This window comes from Pezoporus flaviventris, unplaced genomic scaffold, assembly GCF_033815535.1.
Source record: "Pezoporus flaviventris isolate CSIRO_AGI_PZ_B2104156 unplaced genomic scaffold, CSIRO_AGI_Pfla_v1 ptg000046l, whole genome shotgun sequence".
Taxonomy (NCBI): domain Eukaryota; kingdom Metazoa; phylum Chordata; class Aves; order Psittaciformes; family Psittacidae; genus Pezoporus; species Pezoporus flaviventris.
The window spans coordinates 180,439-201,112 of record NW_026892594.1 but is presented as its reverse complement, the minus strand read 5'-3'; the positions used below and the strand labels follow the sequence as shown (position 1 = coordinate 201,112).

The following is a 20,674-nucleotide window of genomic DNA, read 5'->3' as shown; positions in this document are numbered from 1 at the left end:
GTGTGCGGTGTGTTTGGGTGCACGCGGACTGGGGTGAGCGCTGTTTTGGGGTGCACAGGAACCGGGGTGTGCAGCGCATCGGGGTGCATGGAGTTGTACTCTGCAGGAAACGGAGTGCGCAGGGACCAGGGTGCGCGGTGTATCTGTGTGAGCAGGGATTGGGGTGCCCAGCGAACTGGGGTGTGCAGGGAACGCGGTGCACAAGGATCCGGGGCTCACAGCGCAGCAGGACACACAGGATGCTGCCCCAGGAGCCTGGGGTGCGTGGTGTATTGGGATGCACAGGGCTGGGGTATGCATTAACTGGGGTGCACAGGGATGGGGGTGTGCAGGGACCAGGGTCCATGATGTACCAGTGCGAACAGAGACTGGGATGAACAGGGAGCAGGTGCACAAGGACTGGGGCACACAGGAACCTGGGGTGCACCAGGGACCTAAGGCTCTGCACTGGGAGCAAGGTGCAGGGGGCTCAGGGCGCACAGGGAGCAGGGTGTGCAGTGTATTGGGGTGCACAGGGCTGGGACATGCAGGAACCAGGGTGCACAGTGCATAGGGGTGCATGGTGTATTGGGGTACACAAGGATAGGGGTGCACAGTGATCAGTGCATGGTGTGTATAGGGGTACACAACGATGTGGATTCGGGACTAGGGTGCATGGTGTATTGGGGTACACAAGGATGAGGATGCAGAACTAAGGAGCATGGTGTACTGGGGTACACAAGGATGAGGATGCAGGACTAAGGAGCATGGTGTACTGGGGTACACAAGGATGAGGATGCAGGACTGGGGAGCATGGTGTATTGGGGTGCACAGGGCTGAGGCATGCAGGAGCTGGGATGCATGGGGAGCAGGATGTGTGGTGTACTGGGGTGCACAAGGATGGGGGTGCATGGAGACCAGGGTCCATGGTGTATCAACATGACCAGTGACTGGGGTGCCCAGTGAATTCAGGTGCACAAGGACCAGATGCATGGTGCATCAGGGTGCACAAGGACTGGGGCACTATGCAGGAACCAGTGTGCAGTATATTGAGGTGCATGGGGATGAGAGCATGTGGTGTATGGGGTATGCAAGCACGGGGATACGTGGGGGGCATGCACACAGCTGGGCTATGCAGGAAATTGGGTGCACAGGGACCAGTGCCTGTGGTGTTACCAATGTGAACAGGGACTGAGGTACACAGGAATCTAGGGTGCACCAGGGGACAGAAGAATCCAGGATGCACAAAGACTGGGATTCATGGTGTATTGGGGTGCACAGGGCCTGAGGGTGCCCTGGGGGCTGGGATCTTCTAGAGAAACACCCAATTTTGGGTCAAAGAAAGTAGTTTCTGCATGTAAGAAGCCTTTAGCCTGGAGACTGTGGGGTGAAAGGCGACCTCCTGCGGTGAGATTTGGGATAGGGCCCAACTAAACCTGGTTTATGAACATCCCGCCTCGGTACCTCCGATACTGAACCACGGCAAAACCGCACCCAAGTGCTGGATAAACCAAACTCATTCATACAGGAACCAAAGGAGCCAGTTTGGTACCAGCCCCACTCGCCCAAAGCAGTCAGTTCACCACCACCACCCCCCCTCCCCAAAAGGGGCTTTATCTCTGTCCCAAGCATAGCCCCAATTCCTCTTTTCCTTCCCATCTATGGGAACAGGGCACAAAACCCCCTGCTCAGGGGGTGGTGGTGGCCCTGGTGAGAACCCAGTGTCCTCCTCCCACCCGTGAGTGGGGTTTGGGGCAGTTTATGATGAGGGGAATGATCTTCAAGGATCTTCAGCTTTTATACCCCTTTAAAAGCAAACAGCTTCTAACACTGGTTTTATACGATTAAAACACTCCAGGCTCAGAACTTGGAGCAGATCCTCCCTCCCTGCCCCTTCAATAAGCAGTTTTTTGGCAAATATTGAGGGACTTCTCTTCCAAAGCAAATCCAAGTGGTTTCTCCCCAAAGGTATGCCCCCAAAAGCCAGGACTTGGAGGAGGCTGTGGGTTTATGCAGCCCAGTCTCCCCCCGAGGTGCTGAGGCCACGTGGCAGCCCCTAAGAATCCTGGAATAAGGGGTTTGGAGGAGAAACTGCTGATGGGAGGAGTAACAAGCAGCTAAAAGCAAAGGCAGGGTAATGCTGGGGAGGTGGATGGTGTGTCAGTGCTCAGGAGACAGCCAGAGGTGAATGCCAAGAAAACAAAGCTCAAAATGAAGAGGAAAAGCCAAAGAAAAGGCACAAAATAAAAAAGCAACCCCCAGATTTCAAATTAAAGTTGCAAATAATTTAAAAATTAAAACTAAAACTAACTTTACAAACTCTTTTTTACTGACACCAACAAATCAAAGACTTTTGTCTTTCCTTTTTCCATCTCCTGGGGGCAGAAAGCCTGCTTACAGCAAGAGCCAGGCTTGAAACCAGTAACATTTTTCTTCTCACATGCACTAAATGGAACCAAAATGAGTCTTAACTTTTAGATTTGGCGCTTCTTATCCCCATCTGGAATTTCCTGGATCCCAAAGTTGTTAAATCATTCCTGTTTCCGGGCGAGGGTTCACTCCTGGCTGCACACAGCCTCTCGTAAGGCTGTAGTTCAAAGGTGGTTGTGGTTTTCAGTCCAGTTGTGGTTCAGTCCCAGGCTCAGGTGATGACACCACGGGGTATGTGAAACAGGAACAGCAGACCAGGAGTTTGAACCAGGATTCCTTCAGTGAAGGAAAGGGAAACCCCACCTGGCACTGGGAAGTATGAGTGTTTCAACAGCAAAAATGTGTTAAATAATAAAAGAATATAAAAACTTAAAAAAATAAGGTAGGAATTACACATCTTCCCCTCTCTGCCCACAAAGCTGAGCTTAAATCAGCCCATCTTACTAAGTCTATGATTAAATCAACAAGGTAGTGATTCAGTTCACCAGAGGAGCATCATTCCTCGGATGCAGAGTCCCACCAGAAGGGTTACTCTCCAAAGATCCACAGGACGTTGACTCCCGATAATCCCAGGTTTACTCGCCTGCAAAACCAAGATTTACCCAATGTTATGGAAAAGCTGCTGGTGTTCCCAATGAGAAGGTGATTTTAGCACCATTAATATTATCCCACTGGAGCCGTTTTGGTTAAAGGAGTGAGGGACGAAGGGCTCCACTTGTGCCCCATGCTCTGATGGATACTACCATGTACTTACCCCAGCATCCCGGATTCTTTTGTCTTTATGATATAAAGGAACATCAGCAAGGTGTGGAACATGTTGTTCCTGCCCTGAATCCATGGAAAGAGGGAAGAATTAAGGAATGGAGTCACTGATGAGCAATCACAGCTCTATTTCAGGCGGAATAAGCAACTGTAGATGTCATGAAATGGCTCCTTGTGCTTTTCCCCTCAATACTTCCCATTTTTCAATGAGGTGAACACTAGAAATAGACCAAATGTTGGGATTTGGGCTGGAAAATCATCTCCAAATACTTTAAATTCCAGAGCTTTTTCTGAACACAGATATCCAGCATTAAAAGTCACAGGAGAATTTTGCTGGTTTCAGACTGGAAGATTCCTCTGCCCTGGAATCCTTACGAACAACACAGGGTTTGCTGGTCTTTGGGGTGACAACAGGCATCAGCAACTACACAACATGGTATTTTAACATAAACTATCAGTAAATGAGATACAAGGAAGCTACTACTGAGGTAGTTGTGTATCTTAAGTAGATACTAAAGGTATTATTTAGCACAGCCAAAGTAGTGCATTGTGGTCAAAGACCAAGCTCCTGTTTATGAGCACTTGCTCAGCCTATGTGTAAACAGTCCATAAATGTGGCTGGGACATGAAAATCCTACTCCAAATCTGATTCAGGGATGGTTTCCTGATGGAAAGAGACCACCCACACCATCGTACCTTGGGCAGGTTGTGGGTCTGGCCCTGATAGATGAGCTCATAGTGAGGTGGATTGATGCTGCTTTGGTAGATGCAGAAGACGTTCTCATTTGAAGTGTCTGTGAGGAGGAAGTGCTGGCTTACACCCAACTCCCATTTTTCCTAAGGTTCCCCAGCTCCAGATCTTTTTGCAACTAAAAATTCCCTTTGTCTTGCTTTAGTTACACGTTTTAGACAGCTTTTCTGGGGTTGAAATTCATTTTAACACACACTCACTCCCCAAACCTCTCCCCTGCACACCACTCTCCTCTCTGGCACTCATCATACAGCTTCCCAGCTGCCCTCCCAGTTATTCCACCCAATGCCTCTCCTCCCAGACTCTCCCACCCACTCCCTCTTCCTTTCCCTATTTCCCTTGCCAGTCTCCCCTCCTTCCCTTCTCTTCTCCCTTTCTCTTACTTTTCACTCTCTTTGAATGACCGTAACGCTGCCAGGAGTACGCAGATGAGCTGCTCCTCCTTCTTAAATTAGCTAAAATAGCCAAATTAGCTTAGAATTGAATGAGTAGCACAAAAGAAGTATCTACATTTAGCTAAACTTTCCCCAGTATGTGGCTGCCCCATCCCTGGCAGTGTCCAAGGCCAGGCTGGACAGGGCTTGGAGCAACCTGCTCTAGTGGAAGGTGTCCCTGCCTGTGGCAGGGGATTGGAGCTGGAGCAGCTTTTAAGGTCCCTTCCACCCCAAACCATTCCATGATTCTATGATTTCAAGGGCACTGATGTGAGCCAAGAGGCAAGGAGTAGCTCAATGTGGATGCTGGTACCTGGTTTATCTGGTGTCTGAACGAAGTGCTGGGAAGTGAAGGTTTTGCCATCGGGATACTTGGGGTGAGGCGGGAGCCTGGAGTCGAGGTAAGTGCAGAACACATGCATAATGATCTGGGCAAACAAAACCAAATCCCACTTGAGCTTCCTTAGTTTGGGATCTTACTTCCCATGCTTAGCTTATTAAGAATACCATAATTGTGAAATAAAGTCCTAAAATAAGTATTCAGAAAACCACACTTCAGCATCTTTGTGTTCTAAACCTTCATGGAGACTTCTCAATACTTTATGGGGGCAACATCACCAATTCTCTGTGATCTGATACTTCTGTGTTCAAAGGGATGGGATCCAAAGGGACCTGGACAGGTGGGACTGTGTGAACCTCATGGAGTTCAACAAGGCCAAGTGCAAGGTCCTGCACATGGGTTGGGGCAATCCCAAGAACAAACACAGGCTGGGGGAGACTGGATGGAGCAGCCTGAGGAGGAGGACTTGGGGCCGCGGGGTGAGGAGAAGCTCCCCATGACCTGGCTTCAGTGTGTGCTTGAGCCCAGAACCCCCCTGTGTGCTGGGCTGCACCCTGAGAGATGAGCTCTTAGGCAGAAGCTCTTCTCTGTGAGGGTGCTGAGGCGCTGGCACAGGGTGCCCAGAGAAGCTGTGGCTGCCCCATCCCTGGCAGGGCTCAAGGCCAGGTTGGACACAGGGGCTTGGAGCAAGCTGCTCTAGTGGAAGGTGTCCCTGCCCATGGCAGGGGGTTGGAACTGGATGGGCTTTAAGGTCCCTTCCAACACAAACCAGTCTGGTATTCTGTGACTATAACAGGATCTTTTTAACAGACAAAAGAGCTTTTCCAGACTAAATGCCAAAAGTCAAGAAATGTGGGAGATGCACCCTGGAAATCACAGCTATTTTCTACAGTGTGATTAACACAAATGTGAAATTGTGTTTATTTTTTGCTAATAGTAACTGTTTTAAGTTAACGTCAGAACTTCCCAAATGTGTATTTACACCTCTGAGCTGTCTGCCCTGCTGCACTGCAAGACACTACAAGTTGCTCCATGGCCAGTCACTACCACGTACTTAATCACCTTCACAAACTGGACATCAAATCCTATTTCAAGACTGATTTTGTACAACTTCAGCTCCCAGTGACTGTGTCTCATTACACCTTTCTCAGGAGAGGCATGAACCTCTGACATTCTGATCTCCTGGGTTTTATTCTCCCAAGTAACTGAAAATCATTTATTATAATTATTCAGTTGAATAGAATTATTGGGTTTAAACATACAGCAAGAGCTGCCCCAACAAGATCCCTCGTCTCTGGCTGCTCCCTATAGTTACCTGACAGATGTTTCAGATGAGCTGAAGTAAAAGCCTGGCCTAAGACTAAGATATACAATTACATTGTTATGGTCTATGCAATGTCCAATCCCATTTGCATTACTCCCCAGGGAATTTCACCACCCACAATGGGATTATCCATGGAAGTGATGCAAACAGGATTTCACTGTGTTCCTCAACAGTTCTTGGTTACTCCCTCCAAACCCCTGTGCTCAAAGGCAGCCCACTCTGAGCTGTCAGCTCAAGATGTCTTTGAATACTCACAGAGGAGTCTGTGGGCAGGTCCGTGTCCCACTTCCTGCCCCTGAAATCCCCTCCTCTGTTCCATCGGAATGAACTCATGCATCCTCCCTGGGAAAGCTCTGAAAGCAACAGGATTCAGTTAATGGCGGTTCAAAGTGTATGAGAGGTATTTTGTGCTGATTTCAGGGGCTTCATGTATGTTTCCAGTGTACAAAATCAGAAACATCCAACTAATTAAATGCTTGTAAAGACATGGCCCAGCAGTGTGTGCTTGAGCCCAGAACCCCATCGTGTGCTGGGCTGCACCCCCAGAGCATGAGCAGCAGCTCAGGGAAGGTATCCTGCCCCTCTGCTGTGCTCTGGGGAGAACCCCCGCCCTTCCCCCCTGCAGCCCTGATCCAGCTCTGGGGCAGCAGCACAAGAGGGATGTGGAGCTGTTGGAGCAAGACCAGAGGAGGCCATGGGGATGCTGCGAGGGCTGGAGCAGCTCTGCTCTGGAGCCAGGCTGAGAGAGCTGGGCTGGGTCAGCCTGGAGAAGGCTGAGGGAGACATTATTACAGTCTTTCAGTACCTAAAGGGGGATGAGAAGAAAGCTGGAGAAGGACTTTTTACAAGGGCCTGTAAGAACAGGACAAGGGGAAATGGCTTTAAACTGAAAGAAGGCAGATTTTGATTTTAGGCACAAGTTCTTCCCTGTGAGGGTGCTGAGGCGCTGGCACAGGGTGCCCAGAGAAGCTGTGGCTGCCCCAGCCCTGGCAGTGGTCAAGGCCAGGTTGGACACAGGGGCTTGGAGCAAGCTGCTCCAGTGGAATGGCAGGGGGTTGGAACTGGATGAGCTCTATGGAACTGGATGAGCTCTATGGTCCTTTCCAATCCAAAGCATTCTAGGATTCTATGATACTGATATACGATATGGGGAGGTAAATTTAAATGATGATTTTTATCTGTAGTGAATGAAGAGATCAAATCCAGCACTTTGCACCTTGAGCACGCAGGAGGAAACTGAGAAATAGGTCTTTTAAAACCATTCCCAAGGTTACATCCAAGTCCTGCATCATTATATCACTTTTAAAAGATAAAGTTGCGAAGAAGCATCTCTCCAGCTGAAGAGTAGCTCTCATCCCTGTGTGACTCTTCAAACATCTCCACTAAGGAAATGTCTGACACCACCATCACTTGACTGCAGTAACAGAAGTGGTTTGAAGTCAGTGTGGTGGCACCGTGTTACCTTTGATCCTTTCCACCAAGTACTCCTGGTTGGGTGTAAGATCCAGGTACTGCACAATAGTGTTCAGGGTTGGAATGAGAGGAGCTTTAACAAGTGCTGCCTGCTTCAGGCTGCTGATACTGGCTTCTGCAACACAAGAGAGAAAGAGCTGGTCAGCCAAAGCTGTTCCTCCAGTGTCATTCCAAAGAGGACCTGGTCCTTTCTGGTCCACCATTTAAAGTCCCCAAAGCATTTAAGAGGTGACACTACCCCAAATGCTCATTTCAGTTACAGTGAAGTACCAGATGTCTCCTTTAGATCACAGAACATAAAAGATACAAGGAATCAATATCCACTTTGAAGAGCAGAAGAAGAGCGGGGACAAGACCAGCACTGACCTGTTTTAATATGGGTGTTGCAACAGATACAGCTCTTGAAGAGACACCAGATGAAACAGCCCCGAAAAGGTGACCCCACCAATACAGAGTGGAAATGGAACAATATTCAACAAAGGTACTGTAGGTTAACACGCACCCATTGACACCACCATTATCCACCTCCAGGAACTCCAAAGCTACTGCCAGCTCTTACCTCCAATCTGCAGCTCTGGACACCCCATTCTTCTCAGCTGAGTGCTCACAGCATCAATCTCTTGGACAAGTGGCACTAGAATAGTCTCATTAATCCACTAGGAACAGAAAAGGTGAAAATTCAGGATGTCAGAAGCAATAAAAATGTTTAAAAACTCCAACCCAAGTTTTACATCCTACTAATTGTCACCATTTGCCCCTCTATTCTGGTGAGACCCCACTTGCAGCACTGTGTACAGTTCTGATGTCCTCAACACAAGAAGGACATGGAGCTGTGGGAGCAAGTCCAGAGGAGGCCACAGGGATGATCAGGGGCTGAAGCACCTCCCGTATGCATCACCCCTTGTCCTGTCACTCCAGTCCCTGATGAAAAGTCCCTCTCCAGCATCCTTGTAGCCCCCTTCAGACACAAGGAGCTGCTCTGAGGTCTCCACACAGCTTCTCTTCTCCAGGCTGAACAGCCCCGATGTTCTCAGTCTCTCTCTTCATATGCCACTTATATGTCTGACATATCTGTTCATATGTCATGTGCCTGTCCTCATATGTAATTTGTCATGGCCAAGATGCTTTTGTTTGTCATTCAAAGGTAGATGAAATTTACAACTGTGTAGTTTTTGGAATACAAACCACCAAGATCAGGTGGAAAAGGAACCTCTGCAATCCCTTCTTCCTGTGTTCTTACCTCCGTGTGCCACCCCAAGACTCAGACACCGCAATTCTTCCAGCACCCATGGGACACTGAGGTGCTTTTCCACTCTGCTGGAGTTCTCACAAACTCACCTTGTTCTCAAAAACTGGGCATTCCTCAAAGGTGGCACTTACGTTTCTGAACTTGGCGGTCCAGGAATCCATGTGATCAAGGAGCTGTCGGTTCATTGTCACCCGTGCCCAAACCTATGGAAAGATTTAGTAAGCACATATGAGAACTTAATCAAATACCAAGACTTTTGGGGGTCTATGACAAGTTCTGACATTAACTACATCACAGCTTTAAGGTCCCTTCTAACCCAAACCATTCTGTGTGACTTCTGCAGCAGCTTCACATACAACACTTGTATTCATGGTACAATCATCTTGTGTGAGCCCAAATTCAGTTTTAAGCTCTCTGCTCTACTAGGTTAAAACTGGTCTGAACTCTAGGCTTGATGTAAGAGGTATACAAGGGGTATATGGGTTTGAACTTAAACAGGGGAAGTTGAGGTTGGATATAAGGCAGAAGTTCTTCTCTGTGAGGGTGCTGAGGCGGTACCACAGGGTGCCTGGAGAAGCTGTGGCCGCCCCATCCCTGGCAGTGTTCAAGGCCAGGTTTGATGGAGCTTTAAGGTGCCTTTCCACCCAAACCATTCCATGATTCTACGATTACAACTCATAATATGAAATGTCCATTTTTAGCGACACAGAGTCTTTCAAGCTGTACAAAGATGGTTAAATGCTTGAAGAATCGTCTCTCCCTCATTTCTGATGCAGGTCAAGTCCAACCCTCTGTACAAAGCTGTGGATTTTAAAGGCTATTTCTCCCTCTTGTCCACCTTGCTGCCCAATTTACCTCTTCTGCAGCCTGTTTTGAGCTCATATCAGCTTCGTCCTTGTGTGCTGATGGAGCCTGGGACCTGCAAGCCAGCTGATACTGGAACTTCCTGAGCATCTGTGCATAGTCTGCTATGGAACGGCTGTAGTTCCAGAAAGTCGGGCTGCTGGAAGGAGAGCTCGAATCTGAACTTCCTGAAAGAATTCATTAAACAGTCACGTAGAATTACTACCAAGTCACTCTGGAAGCAAGAGTACAGGCACACTGGGCTTTTAAGGCTTTGATAAGAGACAGGAACAGGAATTACCAGGAATAGAGGCAGAAGTCAGTCTGTATAATCACCCTTATCTTGATTGTCCCTATCCAGGACAGAAACTGCCTGCAGGTAATTCCCTTTATCTGAAATACCTTCTCCACAGGATATCCCTCTCATCAAGGACAAGGTTATCTTATCATGGCCCTCTACAGCCAATGAACACTACAGAGACAATCTATCAGCACCCATTTCCACACAGGCATGTATCCTATTCAAAGGAATACTTTGGAGGAAAACTTTCTGAGAATCCTAAGCCAACTTACTAGTCACAGGTTACTAGTGCGAGTACACAGGAATCCTTTGCAGCTTTCCCCACCCACAAAAGCTAAATGTGATTAAACCCGCCACCTTCTCATTGCCAAGCTGTTCTGACTGAATCAGTTTTCTTTACCTAGCTGAACCCTCTGCTGCTTCTCTTCTTCACCTCGAAGGAAGGTATCCAGGGACTTGAGGTCTGTCATGTAGTCTTCTTTGCCAGTAGGAGAACTATAGAACACAGGTGAAGAGCGGTAACGAGACCTCAGACCACCACCTTCCATTGTCCCAATACTCGTGTTGTACATGGATCCAGTAGGAAAGGGGCTAGAGCCAGAAACCTTGGGTGAAGAAAACCAAACACATCATTTTCTTTCTTCGACTTTGCACTTACACTTTTGTTTCTTAGTTTTGCTTTGTTCTGAAACAAATGAGCTGCTCTGAACCAAAGGAAGTGTCACTAGGGAGAAAGGGCAAATCCCAATACAACACATTTACATCTACTTTGCAACAGGAGTGAATGCACAAATGCACAAGTCTCCCAACAGAATCTCTCCAAGTGCTGCTGCTCCCATTCAACGGCCCAGCACACAAAACAAAGACCAAACTGTACCCCTGGGAGGTGTCTTGGTCGTTACCTTACTGTAGCTGCCACTTGGTGAATAGGTCATACTGCTGTGAGAACTGCTGGTGCTTGACAGAGCCTGTAGCTGAGGACTGTAGCCTGTGATACAACCAGTAGTAAACTTTGGACTGGCACTAGGGGAGCGGGATGGGCTGTAACTCAGCACACTTTGACCCTGGATTGGAGGAGAAGGTGTTGAAGATGGGTCCTTCTTTGCTGCCAGCTCACGTGGTGGAGTTGTTTGTACAGCTGCAAGAAGGAAAAATAGGATTAGCACCGAGGATGGAGCAGCCCCAAACTCTCCTCAGGCTTTAAACACACAACAAAACACATACATGGTGCTATCTTATGGCTCTTTTATAAAGCTGCTAGAAAGGACATGAGAAAAATCTGGTCCCTACAGAATTCAGTGGTCAAGCAATGGATGGAAGAGACTGAGAGACATGCACAAGACTCGGTACAAATCCTACAGCTTTGGATTTCAGTTAAATATTACAGGCACCTGCATGACCCTGGGTAGCTTCTCTAACTCATCTCTTCACTTACTCTACCTGCCTACTTCAAGCATCACCTACTAGATAATCTTAAGGTCCTTCCTAACCCAAACCATTCTATGATTCTATATAAAATCCCTGAACTTTGGTGATACAGCATTACTCCTGTCTGCCTCTCATTTTCTTGAGGCAGACTCATGAAGTGCAGTGCTACTGTGCCAGCATTTTGCTGCTGGTGTATTTACCTTGTCAGGTTCTGGTGTATGTTAGAACTCTGCTGTGATCCTCAAAAGCTTTCAGAGTGACTGCACTCTAGGCTGCCATTTTCAGATCAGGACTTGATGATCTTAAAGGTCTTTTCAACCTGATTGATTCTATGATTATATTTATAGGCTACATATTCCTTGCCCAACCTCATGACATTGAAGTATCTCACTACCCAGTCCTTTTACACCAGGAGTGTTTGTTTCCCCGCTGTTCTCCCCACACGCACTCATCAAATTACCACTTGACATTACACACTACACTTGATGTTGTGAACTTTAATACACAGCAGGTAATTCAGGTTTACTCGTATCGGAGAGGTAATTCAGAACTCACTTAACTAAAGAATCCTGCACTAGAGTACGATAAAGGGAAAAACAGGAGAAAAAAATAGGAATAAAAGTAAAAAGACTGCCAGAGATACTTATCCCACCCACCTGCATTCTGCAAGCCCAGCAGTCTCCTCTGGCCAGGACTCATGACCACGGTTGTCGGTGCCACTGTGTATTTGAAGTACAACCAGAAATCAAACAAGGCATTCAGGCTGAACACAGATGCAAAGGCAAGTTCTGGAAGAGACACAGATGGTTTTACCAATGAAGGTGCATTATTTGCAAAATCAGGAATCAAAACCAGGTCATTATTAGTGCTACCAGTGAGCACCAGTTTGGGCAACTATCTAGGATTTCTTCCCCTTCTTATGCAAGAACCATTGGAGCTCGTTTTCCTTACAGTCAGTGTGGAGTCTACTCCTCTGAAACAATTTTTAAGTACTGTGAAATGGCATCTACACCCACAGTACAATGTGGTAGTAAAACCCAGAGTGTTCTACAAAGCCTTACTCCACACATTTCAGATTCAATGCTCCAAACAAGTTCTTCATGCCCTTTCATGATATTATCTAGGAAAGCTAATAAAACTCCTTATCTGTCACTAAAGAGGATGAAACTCCAACAGTTTCAAGGAAGATGACAGAAAGTAAACCAAAGGTTTGGTTTGAATTTAAACAGAAAAAAATCTCATTGAAAAATGACACCACCACCCCCCCCAAAAAAAAAAACAACAAAAACCTGGCAAGCAAAAAAAGTAAAGAATCCTAAAAACTCCTGTAAATGCTGCAGCAACTCACCAATATACCACAGTAGCCAGTATGAGATGTTGTAGTAGGAGCTTAAGAGTTTCCCAGTCCTAAAAGGAATAAAAATGAAGTTATTTTGCAATAATTCTGCCCCAGGAAATATTCAGGGGTATAGAAAGTAGGATGCTTTGCCTGTTTGAAGCTGATGTAACAACTAACTTACATTTCAGTATATATCATGCCTGCAACAGACACATTAAGGAGGCCCCAGGCCAAGATGACCTTCCGGGCTTCAACCTCCTTCCTTATCTGGAAGGTTTTGTCGATGAGGGAAGTCTCTGGACTCTGTTCTGATGTCATCATCTGTAATACCAAACACAGAGACAACATCTGTCAACTTTTATAGAGTAAATCTTGGTCAGTAGAAGATGAAAGAAAAAGCAGTTATCCAAAACTCTATAAACAGGGTTTACCTTTAGGCACTAAGTAACAGTGTATTATAAAAGAAAGCAGATTCTTTTCACCGGCAAAAATAGGTGTTATTTCTTCAATGACATTTCTGTCACCTCATTACTGAGGAGCAGCACCCATCTTCTCCAGGGAGGTGCAAATAAGAGGCCAGAGAAAGATTCCAACCTCATTTGGGGCAACAACAGCACAAGAGGAACTTGGAGCTGTTGGAGTGAGTCCAGAGGAGGCCACGGAGGTGCTGCGAGGGCTGGAGCAGCTCTGCTCTGGAGCCAGGCTGAGAAAGCTGGGCTGGGTCAGCCTGGAGAAGAAAAAGCTCCTTAAGGGGAGACCTTAGAGCAGCTCCAGTGCCTAAAGGGGCTACAGTGCCTAAAGGGTCTACAGGAAAGCTAGAGAGGGGCTTTGGACAAGGGCCTGTAGGGACAGGCCAAGGCAAATGGCTTTAATCTGCCAGAGGTGAGACTGAGATGAGCTCTTAAGCAGAAGAACCCAAAGCAGTCTGTGATTCTGAGATTCATATTTGAAAAAGAACCTCCTTCAGAAGCGAGAGGAAAAGTTCCTGCCTTCTCCAGGCAAAGGAAGCCACAAGAAAGAAAGGCCTAGCACTATTCTGCAGTATTTTTATTGAACATTCCCAGTCATTTAAGTAGCCAACAGGATTTTGAGAGTGTACAAACACCTCCTGTGGGTTCAGTGCGTCTGAAAAGTAGTAGCTTTTATACCCAGTAACACCTTATGTCAAAGAACTAATCCTGGCGACTTTTTCTTCCACTGCCATCATCAAAATATGTTACTGTCCCTTCCTTCTGCTCACTTCAACACTTGTCACATCGTTCTTCACTAGATGGGAACATAAATAGTTTTCTTTTAGGGAAAAAAACACACAAACCCCAAATCACATAATCTGCTTCTTCCTGGCACAATGATTCAATGGTGAAATAACATCAGGGGTACTGGAAAAATTATACAAGAACACATTGCGGGCAATCCTTCTGACTGGTTTTTCATACACTTTGAGCCCCAAAACCTCCCTTCCCATGCTGACGGAAGTAGCAGCCCCAAGGAGGAATCCTCTCTGCCATCCTCACACTCCCAACTTCTCTCCCTGAACCATGTCCTCCTGCTTAAGCAGAAGTTGCACTGTTGGGGCACTGAAATAAAAGGGAGATTTGGTCCCTTTCTACTCACTTAAGAGGGCATCACCTGTAGACTGAAATATATCCTCCCATACCCCCTGCCCTCTTCTGAGGCACAGTAATCACAGAATCATAGAATGGTTTGGGTTGGAAAGGACCTTAAGATCATCCAGTTCCAACACCCCTGCAGGGACACCTCGCACTAAACCATGTCACCCAAAACGCCATCCAACCTGGCCTTGAACACTGCCAGGGATGGGGCAGCCACAGCTTCTCTGGGCACCCTGTGCCAGCGCCTCAGCACCCTCACAGGGAAGAACTTCTGCCTTATCTCCAATCTGAACTTCCCCTGTTTCACTTTGAACCCCTCACCCCTTGTCCTGTCACTCCAGTCCCTGATGAAGAGTCCCTGTCCAGCATCCTTGTAGCCCCCTTCAGACACTGGAAGCTGCTCTGAGATCTCCACACAGCTTCTCTTCTCCAGGCTCAACAGCCCCAATGTTCTCAGCCTGTCTCCATACAGAAGGTGCTCCAACCCCAATCATACTCGTGGCTTCCTCCAGACTTGCTCCAACAGTTCCGTGTCTTTCTGATGCTGAGGACACCAAAACTGCACACAGTGCTGCAAGTGGGGTCTCACTTCGACAACCCCTAAGTGCCACACACGGAAGTCCCCACATTCTCCCCTAACCCAAACTCCCAGCTTGCCCCTGCCACACAGAACCCTTGTCCAAGACCCCACAGCCCTCTCCATCCAGATCTCATGCAGATCTCACTGACACTCACTCTGCACCCCCATAGCTCCCCTTGCCACACACAGAGGGACCATCAGGGCTCCCCCCCCCCGACCTCACCGTTACACACAGGCAGCGCCCTGCCATACACGGGCGGCTCTCATAAACCGCATCTGCCCCCCATCCTGACCCCATCACACCAAAGCGGCCCTACTTCCCCTCCACCCCCCCCCCCCCGTTCTGAGCATCACTCACAGAACCACAGACCCAACGCGATGGAAAAGACCTTTAAGATCACCAAGTCCAACCTTTACCCCAAGTCCCCCATGTCACTAAGGGCCTCATCCACACGGCTTTGCAAGGGAAGCGGCCTCTTGCCCACAGCCCCATACCACACAGAGCGACCCTCACCGCCGAACACCGCCCGCCTGCAGGCCGCCGCCCCTCGCAGCCCGACGCGGGGGGTCACTCATAGTACCTGCCGCTGCTCTGAGCGCCGGCGGAGCTGAACGGGCACGGAATTCCCTCAGGAAGCGCAAGGCCTCCCGCTCCCCACACGGGAAGAGGAGCAGCGCCCGCCTCCCTCACGCGACCGACCCCGACCGCCGGCAGCGTCGCAACGCCGTGACGCCACAGCCTGCGCCGGCGGATGCGCGCGCAGCTGTGTTTTGGCGCGAAGCGGCGGCTATGTTGTGGCGCGGGGGGAGGGCTGTGAGTGGCAGGCATGGCGGCTATGGCGGGTGCTGCGGGCCTTCCGACACAAACCAGTCTGGGATTCTGTGATGGTTCATGTCTGCCTCCGGCCTGTTCCCGTGCCTGAGCACCCTCTGGGGAAGGAATCGTTCCTCAGCTCCATCTAAACCTGCCCTGGTGCAGCTTGAGGCCGTTTCCTCTTGTCCCATCCCTTGTTCCTTGGGAGCAGAGCCCAGCCCCTCCTGGCTCCATCCTCCTCTCAGGCACTTGGAGGGAGCCATCAGGTCCCCCCTGAGCCTTCTCTTCTCCACACTGACCCCCCCAGGTCCCTCAGCCCTTCCCCATCACACTTGTGCTCCAGGCCCTGCACCAGCTCCACTGCCCTTCTCTGGCCCCACTCCAGCACCTCAATGTCTCTCTTGCAGTGAGGGGCCCAGAACTGAACACAGGATTCAAGGTGCAGCCTCACCAGTGCCCAGTGCAGGGGCACAGTCACTGCCCTGGCCCTGCTGCCGCACTGGTGCTGGTACAGGCCAGGATGCTGGTGGCTTCCTGGCTGCCTGAGCACAAGCTGCTCATGTTCAGCTCCATCAATCCAGATCCTTTCCCATGAGCGGTTTCCAGCTGCTCTTGCCCAAGCCCAGAGCGTTGCAGGGGGTTGATGCAGCCCAAGTGCAGGACCCAGCACTTTGCCTTTTGAACCTCATCCCATTGCCCTCATCCCATAGATCCAGCCTGTCCAGATCACTCTGCCCTCCAACAGACCAACACTCCCACCCAGCCCAGTGTCATCTGCCAGTGTTTAACCCACTCACCCAGGCCATGAGCAGTCACGACATGTCGGTGCTTCCTGCAGTGTCGCTTGGACAATGGGGTTGCCAAGGCACTGCTCCAAACATTGCAGTTCACCCCTTGGAGAGTAAACAGCCCCATGTTCCATGGTCAGTAACGAGGCTCCATGGGATTCCCTTTTCCCTCTCTGTGGCGGTGCCACTGGCAAAAGGACCCTTTTGTCTCTGGCACTAGTCAGAAAACAGATGAGTGGGAATATGATGAGGATGAGGAAAGCTCTGGGGGGATCAAAGGGAAGATGCTGCTCTGCTTCTGCACTGGTATTGTGGTCATCTGCCTTGTCTGCTGTGCTCAAGTAAGATATCCATAAATTCCGTGTTTTCTGCTGACACCTATGGGCCCTCAGCACAAGGATATTTGACTTCTACACAACTTTCCTGCCTAAAAGGCTTTCCCAACCTTGGAAGTTGTTGTTATTATAACTATCTCATGGGATGATGTCACTGTTAGAACCAGTCATTAATCCCCAGGTGTACGTAACTGATTGTATCTCTCTCAGTACCCTTCCCATCCCCTTCTTGTTATTCCCAGTTACTATTCATCCATGTCCTAAAATGCAAAGCTCCAACATGATCCGATGGAGTGTGTGGTGCTACATGACTCAACATGTAAAATCTGGGAATAAGCCTGGCCAGTTGAAGGTCTCCATTTCCTAATATAAGGAAATTTGAGTTGGGAACAAGTAACTCCATTGCAGCCAGTGTTATTCCACAGATTTTCTAGAGAGAATCAAAATGATGATTCTGCTTCTACAATGATGCCAGTCGCATCTATAAATGGTGAGCCACATACTGAAATCCCTACTCATTCTTTATCCAGGGCATTCCCAAGGTGCCTTGTGGATTAGGAACATGGGAATGATCCATTATTTACAGAAATAATAGTTCTCTCAGCAGTAATCCCAAATGAATTGTGTTATAGACAATTAACTTTGATCAGCCAAAAGAGTTGTGACGAAGCCCTTTGCCGTGTCAGTGTGATTAGAAGATGAGAAAAGAAACATTTCTATCCAAAGGTGGAATGGGTATGGGATTTCTGACGAATGGGGGATTGGTATAAATGGAAGACATGAGCATTCCCCTCCTGGAGGTGTGTTCCTGGGGCAGGAGCTGGCTCTGCTCCCTGTGCTGTAGCTGTGCAAGGACCAGTCAGCCTCATGTCACCTGTGCAGTGAGAATTTAGCATTATGTAAGGAATTAATATTTACATGTTGGTCTGAGTAACATCTGTACAATGGCATTTCCCTGAAACAGGTCCTCCAGAAAGTCCAAAGTAAATGGTTATGTTCTGACAAAAGGGAGAGCAATTCAACAGGTAAATATGAGTTTTGTGACCTTATGCCCAAGGCTCAAAAGATCAGTTTAGAAAGTGCTTGGGACCCTGGTGGAGAGAAGGAGATGCAGAACACAGAGAGGGCAGAGGGGACAAGGGGATCACACGAGCACAAGGAGAGCTCAGTCCATTACAGGTTATCTCCTCCCTCCTCCCTATTCCTATGGAATTGCTGAATGTTTGTTTTGAGAAGATGGGAGACAAGGGGCTTGTCTCGGCCGCCTCTTCTTCTGTGTGATAGAAGAGACTGTTACACAGGATAGGATCATAGAATCCTGGAATGGTTTGGGTTGAGAGGGACCTTAAAGCTCCTCCAGTTCCAACCCCTTGCCACAGGCAGGGACCCCTTCCACTAGAGCAGCTTGCTCCAAGCCCCTGTGTCCAACCTGGCCTTGAACACTGCCAGGGATGGGGCAGCCACAGCTTCTCTGGGCACCCTGTGCCAGCGCCTCAGCACCCTCACAGGGAAGAGCTTCTGACTAAGAGCTCATCCCAGTCTCTTCTTTGGCAGGTTAAAGCCATTTTCTACTATTAATATGGTGATTTTAAGCAACAAAGGTTGATTGGACAGGGCCTTGAGCAACATGGTCCAGTGGAAGGTGTCCCTGCCTGTGGCAAGGGGTTGGAACTGGATTATCTTGAGGTCCTTTCCGACTCAAACCATTCTTGATTCTATGGTTAGATGAGATTCATTGAACGTTTCATTTCTTAACCTGTCACCATGGTGTTCCTGAGTCACTCCATGATACCACAGCTTCTAGGACTGTCCCACCCTGCTCACATTAGTGTGCCAGGGCCCTGACAGTGCTAATTACCCTGACCAGCCTCATGTGGGGCCACCACCCAGGCACCCTCCGCCCCTTGGCACGGAAGCTGCATTTAAGCTGAGGCCATTTGATCTGGTCCTTGTCTAAGCTGCAGTGGGTGCGCGATGGACTTGTAGCTCTTGACATCCTGGCTCTGGACCCACTGTGTGACATCCCTGAGGATCTGGACTGTGACTGTTCCTGGTCAGTGCCACTAAACCTCTCTGTTCCTCTTATTTGGGTCCTGTGGGGTTGTGCTGCTTGTGGTGAGTCCTCTGCCTGCCCTGCCTTGCTGTCACCTTTGGCTTCTGACTTGCTGTTGCACCCCTGCTCTTGCTGCTCTCTAATGTGCTTGGGTGTTGGGCACTGAATTGAACTCTAAGAGGCTTTCATCTTCATCCATTAGACTTACTGGTAGTTCAAGGCTGATCCCCAAACCCTGCAGGACCTCATGGCTACAGGAGAAGGTCACAGTGCTGCAAAGCCTCTGTAGGCCCTTTAATGGGCATTAGGGTTGGGTACAGAGCTTTGGGCTTAAATGCAGTTCCTTAAAATCAGTGGGTGGAGGCCCAAGATGATGCTGGTCAGGACACTGGAAGCTTGTCTGGTGTACTTTAGACCTTGACATCATGCTTGGCGGGATGTCTTGGCAGCCTTTAAATCCATGTAGGGTGTAACATGAGTAATTAAGCAAGCTGTAATTTTGCCCTAAATTAAGTCCCTCCTTCCTGTTTTCAACGATTCACAAGAGGTGGTGTGGACACTGTGTTGGTTCCTTGTGAAATGTTGAAGGCCATAAGCTATAGGTGGAATGTCTTCCATCAGAATTACTGCAGTGCTAGAAGCAGGAAGTTCTCATGGTGGTTCCTGTCTCTTAGGATCCACTTGTGTTATCTGAGTTGGGGAGAGTGGAGATGTTCTCATTTCTCAAAGACTGGGTTAGGTTAAGCCTCAAGGACCTGGGCACTTACAGGAACATACCTCACCTCCCGCAGAGCATATGTTCTCCAGAGTGTGCCCCCAAGATACAGCAATTGCAGGATGACTAATTCCTGTATGTCAGAACAGGCAGAATCCCTGCCTGAGGCTCCCTTTGTTCCCAAAACATGAGCCTTACAAAACACTTGCTTGGAACACATGACAGGAAGCCCCAGCCCTGGCTGTGGAAGGGTAGGGTGGGAGCAGGGAACAGGGGAAGCTCCTCAGGGAAGTGCTGACAAACCCTGACAGTGAGAGCTGTCACTGGGGAGACGGTTATTGAGAGTTTCCACTGGGGATTGTCAGACTTCCTTCCCTTGGTGTCCTGAGGTTGATTCCAGAGTAGCTGAACCGTTTCCCTTCTGCCTCATTTTAGTTCCCAGGAACCCCATCTGCAGCTATTACAGCAGGGTCAGCACCTGGCTCTTCCTCAGTAACATTTTTCATGGGATAAGCAAAAGGTGTTTCCAGCAGCTCTCCGGTCCTCCCAGGCATTCTGGGACACCCACAGCTGGGTGTTCCTGCAGCCAAAGGCAAGAGAGATGGTTCCCAAAGCTCAGCCAGAAGCCTGCCCGGCACCGTTACTCCTACAGGAGCTCAAACATCTTGGCACCTTCACGGAAGGTAAACAAGCGGAAGGCTATTCCCTGTGGAGCAAGATGTAGACAGAGACCAGGACAAGAGCAAAGGGACTCAGAGAGCTGCTGGATCAGGGAAGAGCCCTGTGGGCATTGTAAAATTGAGAGGAGCCAGCAGTGGCTGTCCCGGCACTTCTTCCAACCTGTGCCAGCTCTTCCTGAGAAGCTTACTTCATTAGGAGAGGAATCCTGTCCAAGGAGGAGGGTCTAGCTGCAGAGTGGAGCTCCTCTAAGTTCCTGTTCACCAAAGGCTTTTTCCTGCTCCTAATAAACATGCTTTCATGTGAACCTTGCTGCAACCTTAACTCGCTTGAAGGAGTGGCTGGATCTGTATGGAACATCCCATCTGGAGGTTGAGGGGGTGCTAGTAATGTCAATAAAGAATATTTAAACTATCATCTGGCTTGTATCTAGAATGTGTAACTT

At 48.7% G+C, this 20,674-nt stretch overlaps 2 protein-coding genes across 4 annotated transcripts; one reads left to right on the top strand and one right to left on the bottom strand.

The window, feature by feature from the left end:
* Positions 1–2,597: 2,597 nt before the first annotated feature.
* TMEM209 (transmembrane protein 209) lies at positions 2,598–12,995 on the bottom strand. Of its 2 annotated transcripts, XM_061467898.1 has the most exons (14): positions 12,835–12,995; positions 12,663–12,721; positions 11,971–12,102; positions 10,789–11,024; positions 10,287–10,491; positions 9,598–9,773; positions 8,874–8,945; positions 8,053–8,149; positions 7,483–7,608; positions 6,276–6,373; positions 4,670–4,784; positions 3,868–3,965; positions 3,164–3,237; positions 2,598–2,992 (listed from the first exon to the last, which is right to left on the bottom strand). In XM_061467898.1, the coding sequence occupies exons 1-14, from the start codon at positions 12,972–12,974 to the stop codon at positions 2,938–2,940; spliced, it is 1,683 nt and encodes a 560-aa protein (XP_061323882.1). In that variant the 5' UTR covers positions 12,975–12,995; the 3' UTR covers positions 2,598–2,937. The 2 variants fall into 2 exon arrangements, with proteins under 2 accessions (XP_061323882.1, XP_061323883.1); XM_061467899.1 differs by lacking the exons at positions 2,598–2,992; positions 3,164–3,237; positions 3,868–3,965 and adding an exon at positions 4,238–4,377.
* Positions 12,996–16,490: 3,495 nt separating this feature from the next.
* On the top strand, positions 16,491–20,610 carry LOC133276772 (uncharacterized). Of its 2 annotated transcripts, none has more exons than XM_061467921.1 (3): positions 16,491–16,789; positions 17,748–17,808; positions 19,987–20,604. In XM_061467921.1, exons 1-3 carry the CDS (start codon positions 16,601–16,603, stop codon positions 20,457–20,459), a joined length of 723 nt encoding a protein of 240 aa, XP_061323905.1. In that variant the 5' UTR covers positions 16,491–16,600; the 3' UTR covers positions 20,460–20,604. The 2 variants fall into 2 exon arrangements, with proteins under 2 accessions (XP_061323905.1, XP_061323907.1); XM_061467923.1 differs by lacking the exon at positions 16,491–16,789 and adding an exon at positions 16,809–16,970 and having other exon boundaries at positions 19,987–20,610.
* The last annotated feature ends 64 nt before the right edge of the window (positions 20,611–20,674 follow it).